The sequence below is a fragment of the Corapipo altera genome, unplaced genomic scaffold (genome assembly GCF_003945725.1).
Source record: "Corapipo altera isolate COAL_440 unplaced genomic scaffold, ASM394572v1 61411, whole genome shotgun sequence".
Classification (NCBI taxonomy): Eukaryota; Metazoa; Chordata; class Aves; order Passeriformes; family Pipridae; genus Corapipo; species Corapipo altera.
The window spans coordinates 6,154,617-6,166,707 of NW_020884875.1; the positions used below are offsets into that span (position 1 = coordinate 6,154,617).

General features: G+C 43.8%; 1 protein-coding gene across 2 annotated transcripts; it reads left to right on the forward strand.

The window, feature by feature from the left end:
• The first annotated feature begins 400 nt into the window (after positions 1–400).
• Positions 401–7,798, forward strand: SETD9 (SET domain containing 9). Of its 2 annotated transcripts, none has more exons than XM_027635101.1 (6): positions 401–574; positions 1,291–1,655; positions 3,395–3,518; positions 4,480–4,595; positions 5,753–5,889; positions 7,654–7,798. In XM_027635101.1, exons 1-6 carry the CDS (start codon positions 477–479, stop codon positions 7,744–7,746), a joined length of 933 nt encoding a protein of 310 aa, XP_027490902.1. In that variant the 5' UTR covers positions 401–476; the 3' UTR covers positions 7,747–7,798. The 2 variants fall into 2 exon arrangements, with proteins under 2 accessions (XP_027490902.1, XP_027490903.1); XM_027635102.1 differs by having other exon boundaries at positions 406–574; positions 5,753–5,858.
• Positions 7,799–12,091: the final 4,293 nt, after the last annotated feature.

Below are 12,091 nucleotides of genomic sequence, written 5' to 3' on the forward strand. Positions count from 1 at the left end.
AGAAGCAGGCACGAGATGATTTTGAAAAGCTGACATCATAGTGCCGGGATTGCTCCTGGATGCAGAACTGTCAAGGAGGTGGGTTCAATCGCTGCTTCTAGATAATTTCCAAGCCACCTTTTTAATCTGGTACCAGATCTTGTCTTTTTGAATTGTTTAATATAACACAGAAGGGACACGTAACGCTCTTCAGAGAGAGGTGAGCGTACTTTATATCTGGGAGGTGCCTTTCCCGATGCCCGCGGCTCTCCCTACTCGAGTATCCCTGCCCGCCGCCCCCCGCGGGGCCGAGTCCTCACGGGCCCTCCCGCGCCGCGGCCGCTCGCAGCCAATGGCGGCTCAGCACACAAACGCGCCCGCGCGTGCCCGCAGCACGGACTGGCCGCCGCGTTCGCGCGGGCGCGGCTGGGCCGGGAGGGCGGCGCGGGGCTGTGAGGGGGCGGCCGTCGGGCTGAGCCGGCCGTGCCGTGACCGCCATGCGGTGGGCGCTGCTCAGGGCGCTGCGCCGCCGCTGGGCAGCCTACAAGTACCGCTTCGTGCCCTGGCTCGCCCTCAACCTCCGCCGTCAGGGCAGGTGAGGCGCGGGGAGAGCTCTCGGGCGCCAGCCCAGTCCCCGCTGCCCCTTCTCGGAAGAGACCGGGGCCGCCGCTCGGGTTTGTCACTGGATAGTGGTTCGGCCTTGGGGTGTCCCTTGGCTGGCATGGAACTCTTATTTAGATTTTTTTAAAATGGTATTTAACATTGAAACTATATAGGTTGATTGTTGAGGTTTTGTTTTGGTTTTTTGTAAGGTGCGTTTGCCCAATTTTGAAAGGAAAACTAGTGTTTGAGTTTAAATGATTATGACATTGTTATAAGGAACTAAACTAAAACAAGTAACTAAATTAAAGTCTCTCTCATCAACATAACATTTATCCTCACCTCATTTAAAGTGTGATGAACTACTTGTATTTTTTTTAATAAACTTCAATAATCATGTTTCATTTTTGGTGCATTTGTCACAGAGCGCTCAGGAGGGTTTAATCTGCTTGACTTGCAGTAAATACACAGATGATGGTTCTGTGGTAGAGCAGGCACTGGTTTGAACTAAACAATCCTTTTATTTCACCTTTAGGTGTTTTTAGTGTTATAAGCAGTTCTAATTAGAACAAACATGAAAAAAGTTGGGTTTTCTGAAACAACACTGCACCTAAGTTACTGCTGCTGCAAAATGGCTCTTTTCTCCTTATTTAGGAAAAAAAAGTAATATTAATATGTCTTCAATTTTAAAATACTTTCTTTTCTTCACAGGACCGTCCGATATGTTCCTGAAAGCTCTCAAGACAAAATTATCTCTGATGAAGATGTCTTTGAAACACTACTGAAAACATTTAAAGCTCTGTTCCTAAATGATTTCAGTAGACAAGCGGATATTTTGGCCTTGCTTCCAGAAGTCAAATGTCAGTATCTGGAATTACTGACTTGGGAGCAGAAGCGGTCAAAAGTAACTTCGTGTAACCGTGGGAGTCAGCAGGTGTTTAGTCCTGAGGAAGTTCTGTTAAACACACTTGGATTCACTGTTGGTAGAGACCGGAGTTCCCTCGTGTCTGCTGGAACTGGAGTCTTTGTTACCAAAGGTTTTGTGCCAAAAGGGACGGTTGTGTCAATGTATCCTGGTAATGGAATGTTCTTATTTTTGGTTTAGATATGATTTCTAACTGTTTAATTATGGATTGCCAAAGTTCATGCTTATTTTTATTTTATGGCATTTATTTCTGTCATTTCTTAACAAAATCACAAGTTATGGTGCATGAGAATATTTATAAACTGACTAGACTTGTTTTGGAAATAAGCAAAGCAATATTGGGAGGGATAATTTTATTAATTAAAAAAGTTCAGTACTTAAAGTCTGATTTTCCAGCTGTTACAAAAGCTGTTCCAGATTCTTTAAACACAAATGCATGGGAGAAATTTCAAGTAGCTGAACAGTACAGTTTAATTCCTTGGGGTTTCCATTTTGGTTCAGGATCTGAAAAATGAGGTTCTGAGACCTCCACACGAGTCAGTAGACAAAATCATGAGTTTCTTCAAAGCACAAAAGTATAAATTGGAGAATGAAAATAAAGTGTTCATTTACCAGAACTATTCTGTAAAGTATATGTGGAAAAATCAACACTCCTCTTTCCTTCTCCTCATTTTTTGGAACTGTATTTATGTACATTTCTTAGGGAGGTTTGTAATTCTATCAGTATGGCCCAGCTAGGAGTGCTCTGCTGACATGCTTTGAGTTTATTTCTGTTCCGTCTGTCAACAGAATCACCCCCTGCATGTGGACTCTGGCTTGTGCCAGCACTGCGGGATCGGGAGCAGCCCGAGCCCTGGGCAGGGGAGCACAGGGGAGCTGTACCAAGGCAGGAGTGTACAGCCATTACCATTGATTACTGGTGAACTGAACAGTTGTCAAGTAACAGTCACAGTGAGTGGTCCTGCTGCTTTGCAGGTCACTTAAATTTTAGGCACATACTAAATGTGAGCCTGGGTTCATTCAGAGTCTCCTCTGGCAGCAGCTCTAGCATTAAAAGGGAATGGGCAGGTGAAATGCCTTTCATTTTCAAGGGAATGAAGGAAAATGCAGAGTGATGGGCTGGGTATGATACCCTGTGGACAGGGACCCTGCATTTTTGAGCACAGCCTGCCCATGGCCTTTGCCTGGCTCCTTGTGAGACTGCAGTGAAGGACTTCTACTGAGGGGTGCTGAAGGTGTGGTGGGTGTGAGGGGGATGCAGGACAGCAATTCCATGAAAAACTGCGAGCCTGTCAGCTCTTACTTTTCTGTGCTTGGAAGTCAGGGCAGGTTAAATCCCCTCTGCAGATTTGGGAAACGGTCTGCTGAAATAATTTCTTCTTGGTTTGTCATTTTCCATTTCCTGTACCAAGCAAAATCTCTGATGTAGGGTGGTGGAGGAGGTTGGTCTTTCAGATTCCTTGCTGTCTGCATGTGCTTTTCAGAATCCTGACATGGTAGAAACAAAATAGCATAGTCTCTTCAGCTGTGTTTTCCTGAGCAAACATCACTTGACGTTCTCCTCTCTGAAGCTGATCAGTTGGCTTTAAGGCGTTATCTACCTGTCCCAAAGATACTGAAGTCAGACCTTCTCTCTGATGATTTCCTACAATGGCTTCCCTCTTTGGAATACCTCAGCTCATTTAGTTGTGTGAGTTTTTTTGCATCCCAGAAAGTTGCGTATAAAAGCCTTTAGGTTTACAAATGTCAATGTCACTAAGTGAGAAGGGAGTTCTCTCCTATCCCCTCTCTCCTTTGAGTTTCTGTGTGAAGGGGACTGGATGATACCATAAGCCCATTTTAACAATTAACTTATTTTCTTCTGAAATAATAATATCTGTCTTGCAACAGGTACAGTATACAGAAAGCATGAGCCCATCTTTTTCCAGTCCCTTGGCAATCCCTTTATTTTTAGGTGCATTGATGGAATCCTTATTGATGGGAACGATAAAGGACTATCAAGATCAGTGTACAGGTAAGCAAAAGAAATGGGGGATTGTCACTCATCTGATTTAAAAGAGGGGTACTAATAGTCTCAGTTCCCTGTTGTCTTACCCTAAATTGAGTTTACATGATTGTCATCCACCTGTGTATATCTCATAATGCAAACAGCACAAGGGTGAAGAGTTGCTGGTTGTGATCCTTTATTGTGTCTTTGTCTGTAACACCAGAGAGATGAGTTTTGATGTACTGAGACTTTCTGGTAAAGAAATTAGTTTTAATAAGCAGAATGTAGCATGAAAGGATTTAAATGTTTCCGAGCTGTTACTCAAACCTGCCTAGTTTGGCCCATCAAATCCAACGCCCTGCTCCTGGCAGGACTGCCTAAAATCAAACCATAGGACTAAGAGCATTGTGTAGACATTCCTTAAACTCCAACAGACTTGGTGCCATGACCACTCCCCAGGGGAGTCCAGTGACCAGCCATCCTCTTGGTGAAGAATCTTTTCCTAATGTCCAGGCTGAACTTTCCCTTACACAGCTAGCCTGGACTGCCTTAACTTACCTTAAAATATAATTTGTAGCAATTTGTGTTTAAATATGACATGAAAAGAAAATAGTAACTAGCAAAATTATCTAAAATAATACCTAGTTTGAATATTAATACCTACTAATACCAGATTTTAATTTTGGGAGTGAATTTGGGGCTAATGCTGTAATGAGCCTTTGCATCTTTAGAGGTGAGTGAGATGAGCTGACACTTCTGTGACAGTAACATTTGATGTTGGTTTCTGGCAGAATATGTGGTAGTTTTGTGCAGATTCTTTCACCAGAGTCTGAAAGACACCACACACCAGAGGGAGGTTTAAATACTCTTTTTAAAGTATCATCAAGGTGTTGATCTGCAGCAACTGTGGCCATTTCTACAGGAGGAAGTAAGAAAACTTATTAGGTGAAGAAGCAGTGATTCACACTGAGGCTGTTGGTCATTTCAGGTCTTGCAGGAGGAGAGATCAGCTTGGCCCATTTCAGATGAGTGATGAGAGCTGGCTCACTGCTGCTCCACAAAACCCACTGGCAGTGGGACAGTATGTCAACAACTGCTCACATGGTAAGTTTCCAGGTAAATTTTTGAGGCTTGAGTTTGTCTTTATAGATATAAATTACTTTGGAGGTAACACAGAGAATAGGATACTGATCTTAGGGGACAGTAGTTCTGTTTAAAACAAGATAAGCACTTACGGGATAAAACGTTTCTGAGAGTTTTTGTCACAGTTTGGTGTTGGAATCCTTCAGTGCAGCAATGCATCAAATACCCTTGTTCTTTTCTCACTAATTCCCCCAGTTTCCTTCCTTGTAGAATGAAAGGCACACACCCCAAAATATGAGATGGTTGGATAAGATATCTGGCAAAGGTCCACTGGGCTGAGACAGAACACAGAGTTTCAAATCAAGCTTCCCAGTCTTGTTCCAGCAGACTTCATGAGAAAACCAAATGCACAGTGACATATACAGTAAGATTCTGTCACTGCTCATTTTGAACCGTTTTTTAGACTTCCTTATGTTTGTGCACAAAATCTATGAAACTGTTGGTATGATCTCACTGTTGGACCTGAAGAAGGGAACTATTTATTCTGTGTCACTGTTGGTCTTAAGTAATTCATGGGGATGGCTGTGATACATGGAAAGTTGAATTGATACCATACCTGCCATATCTAGCTTCTGAGTGGCTTTCATAGCCTGCATTACACTAAAGATTCCCTGACTCCAAGTAGCATCCAGAAAAGTTGCTGGAGTAGCAAACCAAGTATGGACTGGCACAGACTGTCCCATGAAACTGTTTCTTCCAAGTCCAGTGTCCATGACATAGACTTCCCTCTTTCTGCTGGACAGATTGGGATTTCCTCCCTGGCTGTATTTCTGACATATTTTGACACTAGAAAAAATTTTTTTCAGTATTTTTTTTAACAGTGAAAGCAAACATTGTGTATTAACAACATTAGCAGTGCTGTAAGCTATCTCTGGTGCTAAGCAAGTTGTGCCTCCTCATATACAAGTTGATAATCGAGTCAAGCTCCTGTAGTTGGTTGTGTAAATTCAAAGTAGGACTTCAGGGGAGTGCAGTAGCTCCCAACAGAGGAGCGGTTTTCAGTCCTGATGAAGCATCAGGTATTTTTGTATCAGTACATTTGATGTTTTTACAGATCTTTAAGCACTATCTAATATTTCCTTTGTATTATTGAGACTTTTTTTTTTTCTTATTTCTAGAAAAAGCAGCAAACGTATGTTATCAAGAGTTTGATGTGCCGGAACATTTTCCAGTAGAGCTGAAACAGTACCTTCCAAACATCGTCTACAACCATGATACAGAGAGGTTGGCAGCAAATGAAAGAGCTCATGGATTTGTATGATACAAGCATACTGCATGTGTAAAAAAAGACAGACAGTTGAAAAATCATATACAGCATGAAGATGAGTTACACAAAAATGTGCAACTATATGGGAGAGTTAACTCTTTGAATAGACTAAGTTTAGTTCCAAGACTGTTTGTTCCTTTTTCCGCATCTTCTCAAATGAGTTCAACGTGAAGACACAGTTTTACAAGCAGTGATTGGGTTGCACTGTAGGGCAATTCTTCTGAATCCCATGAAGCACTGGTTATATTTTGCTTGTATTACAGTATTGGAGGTTTTTGGTATGTATTTCAAATGTAGTTAGTGATCTTTAACCGTTCAAAGCCCTTCTGAGATAGTTCAGGTTTAGACTTCTTACTCTCCCGGTTCTCCGTGTCTTCTGCTTATGTGACAAATAAGCTGAATTTGCAAAAAGAAACCTAAAATTATATTGAGACAGTGAAGTACTATGAAGTATAAAGGCATGTGACTTTTAGTTATAGTACACAATTACAACATCCTCATTATGATGTGGAAATTCACCTTTTTTTGGAAATTAAAACACTTGGAAACCTTTTTCAGATAATCTTCATTTCAAGGATGAATGAGGATTTTAGAGCAGATCATGTGAACTTTTAATGTAATTCTGGAGCTATTTTAAAACTCTGAAATTGGAGAAAGTTATGGTGCATATTGGCAAATTGGCTTTTCTGATTAAACTTAGACTTTGTTGAGGCAAGGTTTAAGATGCCCTTGTAACCTGCAGATAATTAAGTAAATGCTAATAAAATAACCAGTAGGACTGATTTCTGATGAAGCATGGATGCTGTACTTGAAGTGTGAAAGCACAGTGAGGAGAGATATGGGACCTTTTCAGGAAGGGGGAATTTTGCTCTCTTCCTTGTAATCTGTGGAAGAAAGTATGGTCTTTCAGTCATTATTTCTCCCAGTGTACAGCCACTAGACAAAAGATCATATCTACTTCCAGCTGCTTGGTTTGATACTGATATATACAATGCTGGCAGCATATGTAATCTGGTTTCTAAGTCTTTTTCTGTCTTGTAAAAGAGTTCTTAGGACTTTTTTACTTTTTGGTTGGTATGTTTCAAAATGGCCTCACACTAAATTTTTAGTAGTCAGACTGTTTGGGTTGGTGCTGTTTTTCTCTTTCTGGTTGATCAGCATCAGAAGCATGTGCTCTCCTTCCTAGAATAGATATCTCAGCTTTGGGGCATGGTCATTTACTGAAAGGAAGTTGGGGGCAGTGGGTTCCTAAATATATCTGTAAGAAAAATGCCAGCCCCTGATTTCAGCTTGGAGTTTATGGAGAAGTCACCCCTCACTGTAGATTGAAGCAGATCTCTGCAGTTCAGTGCTGTCTTCCTGGGTATTGGTGGGCTCAGAGTAGCTTTAGTCGAGTATCACCTGTGGGCAGGTGTGTCTAGAGGAATGGTTTCTGCTCCGTGAACTTTGATATAGCTTCTCCTGAGTAAGTCTTGACTAATTCTTTTCAATTCTGAATAACTGTATGAGTGAAAACATTATTTGCATACCTACATAGGCTGTGCTTTTTTGGTAATTGTATTTGTTTTGTTTATATTTGTCTGTATTTCAGTGTTGTTTTTCCATGGTCCCTGCCCTGCATTATGCCTATTACTCCCAAAACTAATCTAGACAAAGCCATTGTTTTATCTTCTTAAAATGAAGAATTAAAAAAAAAATCAAAAGGAAATATAATTGTTCACTTTCACATGTTTTCTTATCCTTTTTTTACAGCCACCTGAGGTGTGTAGTTCTTGTCACTCTCAGAGACATCAAGCAAGGAGAGGAACTTTTTTCAAATTACTACACTGTTGTCAGATGAATTAATTGATTCAAGACTGAGGAAATCTGTGTCAATAAAATATGTACTATGTCTGTACTTCAAGCTTCATCATCATTTTTACTCAAGGGAAGGGCTGTAGCCTCTGCCATTTGGAGAGCAAGCTGAAGGCTTGAATTTCTCTGAAAACAGTCCACATTCAATGCACAGGTGAAGGTTTACCCATTTACATCATTAGGTTCTCAGCTGTCTGCTGTTGTTCTGCTTATTGGTGTTCAGCTGTCCATATGGTAGCTTATAAAATTAAAACCCAAGTTCTGGATATGTCGTTAAATCTACTCAATTGCACAGTTGTCTGTAACTGGGACTCAGGACATAACTTGTAAAAATAACTTCCCTCATAGTTCACAGTACTTACTAGTTCTGGTTCTCATGTTCTTGGAGCTGACCCCTTTGGTATCAGCTTCCTTTTAAAAAGTATTCCAATGCTGTGAGTTGGCCTCTGGATGACAGTGCACCATGCAGGCACAGCTGAGGGGCCCACCAGCATGGTTCCAAAATGGGCTTCATGTTAGGACATCTTAGCCACTGGCTTCAGTCCTGCCTGTCCTGGGCTAGGAGGAAGGGCGGTGTGTGTCTTGAAGCCTTGTCCAATCTTAACTTCAGTGATTCACTGAAAGTTTCCTGGCATGTGGCAACTTTCATAGCTTTTATTCTCAAAGACAGAGAGCATCATGTTGCAGTGTAGCTGGAGGAAACAATGCCAACCAAGTGTGCTATTTTTTTAATGAGTGGCTGGTATAAACTGATCCAGGTATTCCTACATTAATTCTTGCTGCTGTCTGCAAACTGCAGTCAGAAAGATCATCCCAGTATACTTACTGCAGAAGTCCAAGCAAGCCTCCCAGTGACTTTGTGGTTGGCATAAGCTCATGAGAAAGGAGCTGGGAAACGGTGTGCTGTAAGGAATTAGGAGTGGCTGGGGCAGCCAGGGTGCCCTTGCTTGGCTGCTGAAGCACCTGGTCTCTTTTCAGAATGCAAAGCTTTTGGTGTCTGTGTTACTTGGTCCGTTTCCAAGCCTTGTCTTTCAGATTCATTTTGAAGTCCTTTGCTGCCAGAGCAGGCTGGCTGCTTCAGCAGGATTTAAATAGCAGAGCTCTGAGGTAGTAGCATCTGGCTCTGCATGGGTTGTGCAAGTTTTATGGTGATGCTTTGGATGACTTCCAGTGACAGTCCTTATGTCTTCACTGCATGGTAACAGATCAGACAGTGATCTACTGAAGTCCACTGAAGAGGATGCTCCTCCTCCATGACTCTAAGGACCCCTTCTTTCCTAAGCTGGCCCTTCTCTCTAGCTCTATACAGGCCTGTCAGCCTGACCTCAGTGCCTGGCAAGGTTAAGAGGCAGATCATCCTCAGTGCAATCACACAGCACCTACAGGATGGACAAGGGATCAGACCCAGCCAACACAGGTTTAGGGAGGGCAGGTCCTGTCTGACCAACCTGACCTCCTTTTATGATCAGGTGACCCGCCTGGTCGATGAGGGGAAGGCTGTGGATGTGGTCTGTCTGGACTTCAGCAAAGCCTTTGACACCGTCTCCCACAGCATTCTCCTGGAAAAGCTGGCAGCCCACAGCTTGGACAGGGGCACTCTGTGCTGGGTTAGGAACTGGCTGGAGGGCTGGGCCCAGAGAGTGGTGGTGAACGGGGCTGCATCCAGTTGGCAGCCGGTCACTAGTGGTGTCCCCCAGGGATCAGTGTTGGGCCCAGTTCTGTTTAATATCTGTTGATGACCTGGATGAGGGGATCAAGCGTACCATTAGCAAATTTGCAGATGACACTAAGTTGGGGGGGAGTGTTGATCTGCTGGAAGGCAGGAGGGCTCTGCAGAGGGACCTGGACAAGCGGAAGAGATGGTCTGATTCCAATGGGACGAGGTTCAACAAGGCCAAGTGCTGGGTCCTGCACTTTGGCCACAACAACCCCATGCAGCGCTACAGGCTGGGAACAGAGTGGCTGGAGAGCAGCCAGGCAGAGAGGGAGCTGGGAGTTTGGATTGACAGGAAGCTGAACATGAGCCAGCAGTGTGCCCAGGTGGCCAAGAAGGCCAATGGCATCCTGGGCTGGATCAGGAACAGCGTGGCCAGCAGGACCAGGGAAGTGATTCTTGCCCTGTACTCAGCACTGGTGAGGCCACACCTCGAGTACTGTGTTCAGCTCTGGGCCCCTCAGTTCAGGAAGGATATTGAGGTGCTGGAGCAGGTCCAGAGAAGACCAACAAGGCTGGTGAAGGGACTGGAGCACAAGTCCTGTGAGGAGAGGCTGAGGGAGCTGGGGTTGTTTATCCTGGAGAAGAGGAGGCTCAGGGGAGACCTCATCACTCTCTACAACTCCCTGAAAGGAGGTTGTAGACAGGTGGGGGTTTGGTCTCTTCTCCCAGGCAACCAGCAGTAAAACAAGAGGGCATGGTCTTAAGCTCTTCAGGGAAGGTTTGGGTTGATATTAGGAAGAAATTCTTTACAGAGAGAGTAATCAGACATTGGAATGGGCTGCCCAGGGAGGTGATGGATTCTCAGTCCCTGGAGGTTTTTAAGATGAGACTGGATGTGGCACTTAGTGCCATGGTCTAGTAACCACAGTGGTGTTGGATCAAGGGTTGGACTTGATGATCTCAGAGATCTTTTCCAACGCAGTTGATTCTATGATTCTGTGATTCTCTCTGGGAGGAGATTATTTGGCACCTTATGATCTGTGGAGAAGGCTGGATGTTGCAATATCTGCAGCATTCCTTAAGCTGGGGTTTATGGGTGAGTGGGCATCATGGATGGAGTGATGCACTTCACCTGTAGCAGAGAAACAATACACTATAACAAGTCAGTTAACAATCTCAGTGGTAGGCGTGACCATGTTTTAACAAGATTTGATGGCAAGGCACACTTAGCTGTTTACTGCATACAGGTCAGGTTCAGACAAAGCTGTCACTGCATCCCTGCTGTCAGATCATGAGGTTCAGACAGGAACCCCTTGCTTTCTAAACTCCTCAGACAGGAGTTCAGGCACAGCTGGATCCAATCCTGGTTCCAGACTTGGTCGACAGTTTATCAATTCTTTGTATCCCTGAGCTAAGATGCCAAAGTTTAGCACACTTACTGAGAATGTACTCCCACAAGGAATTGCTCAACCTAGAGGCATAACATCAATAGACACTCCTGCTCAGGGGGCGATCCTGGTGTGCAGCCACTGCTGTGCTGGAGAACTCAACAGACTCTGTAGTGCCCACTATTTATGGGGGAAGGCGACTGGCTTACAGTCATAGTTGTACAGTGGCAAAGTGTGGTGGTTTGAGACCCTCAGAAATCCAATTTCCAAGTTCAAACCCCCCCTCCCATAATTTGCCCCAGTGTGAGAGGGTTTTCAGACAAAACACAACTACTCAGCACTGGGGGAAGGGGAAAATACAAGGTTTATTTACATATATATGTATATATATATATATATATATATACTAGGTAACAACTTAGCTATCACTTCTACGATGAAATAATATATTTACATTAGATTAAATTTCTCTTTTTCTCCAACAAGAGTCCAAGAAGGAAAGAGGAAAAAGTCGTTCTGTTACTTTTCAGGTCACAGTTCCTTCAAATTAGTTTCTGTGGTATTAGTTAGTGTCCTTTATTTTTAAGGCAGCAAATTTAAGTATTGCAGTTAGAATTTTGCTGTTCTTACTTTGTGAGAATTCCAATCCCTCGAGCCTGAGCCTTCGGGGGATTTCCTTGGAGACTTTCACTCTTTTTCTCCAGTGCTGCCGCATTTCGAAGCTCCCTTCAAATGGAAGTCCACCCCACTCTCCAAAAGAGGGTCTCTAAAAGGGGTTTTGAGGAGATTTAATTCAGTCTTACCCTCAAAACCATCTTCATTGAGTTTTCCCTGTTCTGTTGCCAGCTCTTCTTCATTGCAGGAACATCTCTCTGCATCTTTGAGCCTCGCTCCACGCCATCTTGCTGCTGCTGGCTATCTTTCTGGCTTTCAGCCATTGCTGTCTCTGTTCAGCTCTGCAAATAGCTGTCTCCTCCCTCTCCCACAGAGGAGAGGAAGAAGGACCATTCAGAGTCCCCCTCGATCACCAGCCTCAAGGGGGACTTCACTCAGCTACCGAGCTGCTCCAGGCCCCCCAGCCAGAGGCTGGAGGGGAGGGCCTGCTGGCCCTCCCTCCTTGTGGCTTCACAACATGGCTACAACTTTTTCAACTTCCTTCTCTTCCAGCCTGTGCCATATGTTGATTTTTACAGTAGTGAAATGTAGCTTCTGATTTGCCCTGGCGCATCAGGAACACCACCCCCCGGGGTTAACCACTTTCTAACTCCAGGGGGAAAACACTTTTTATCCT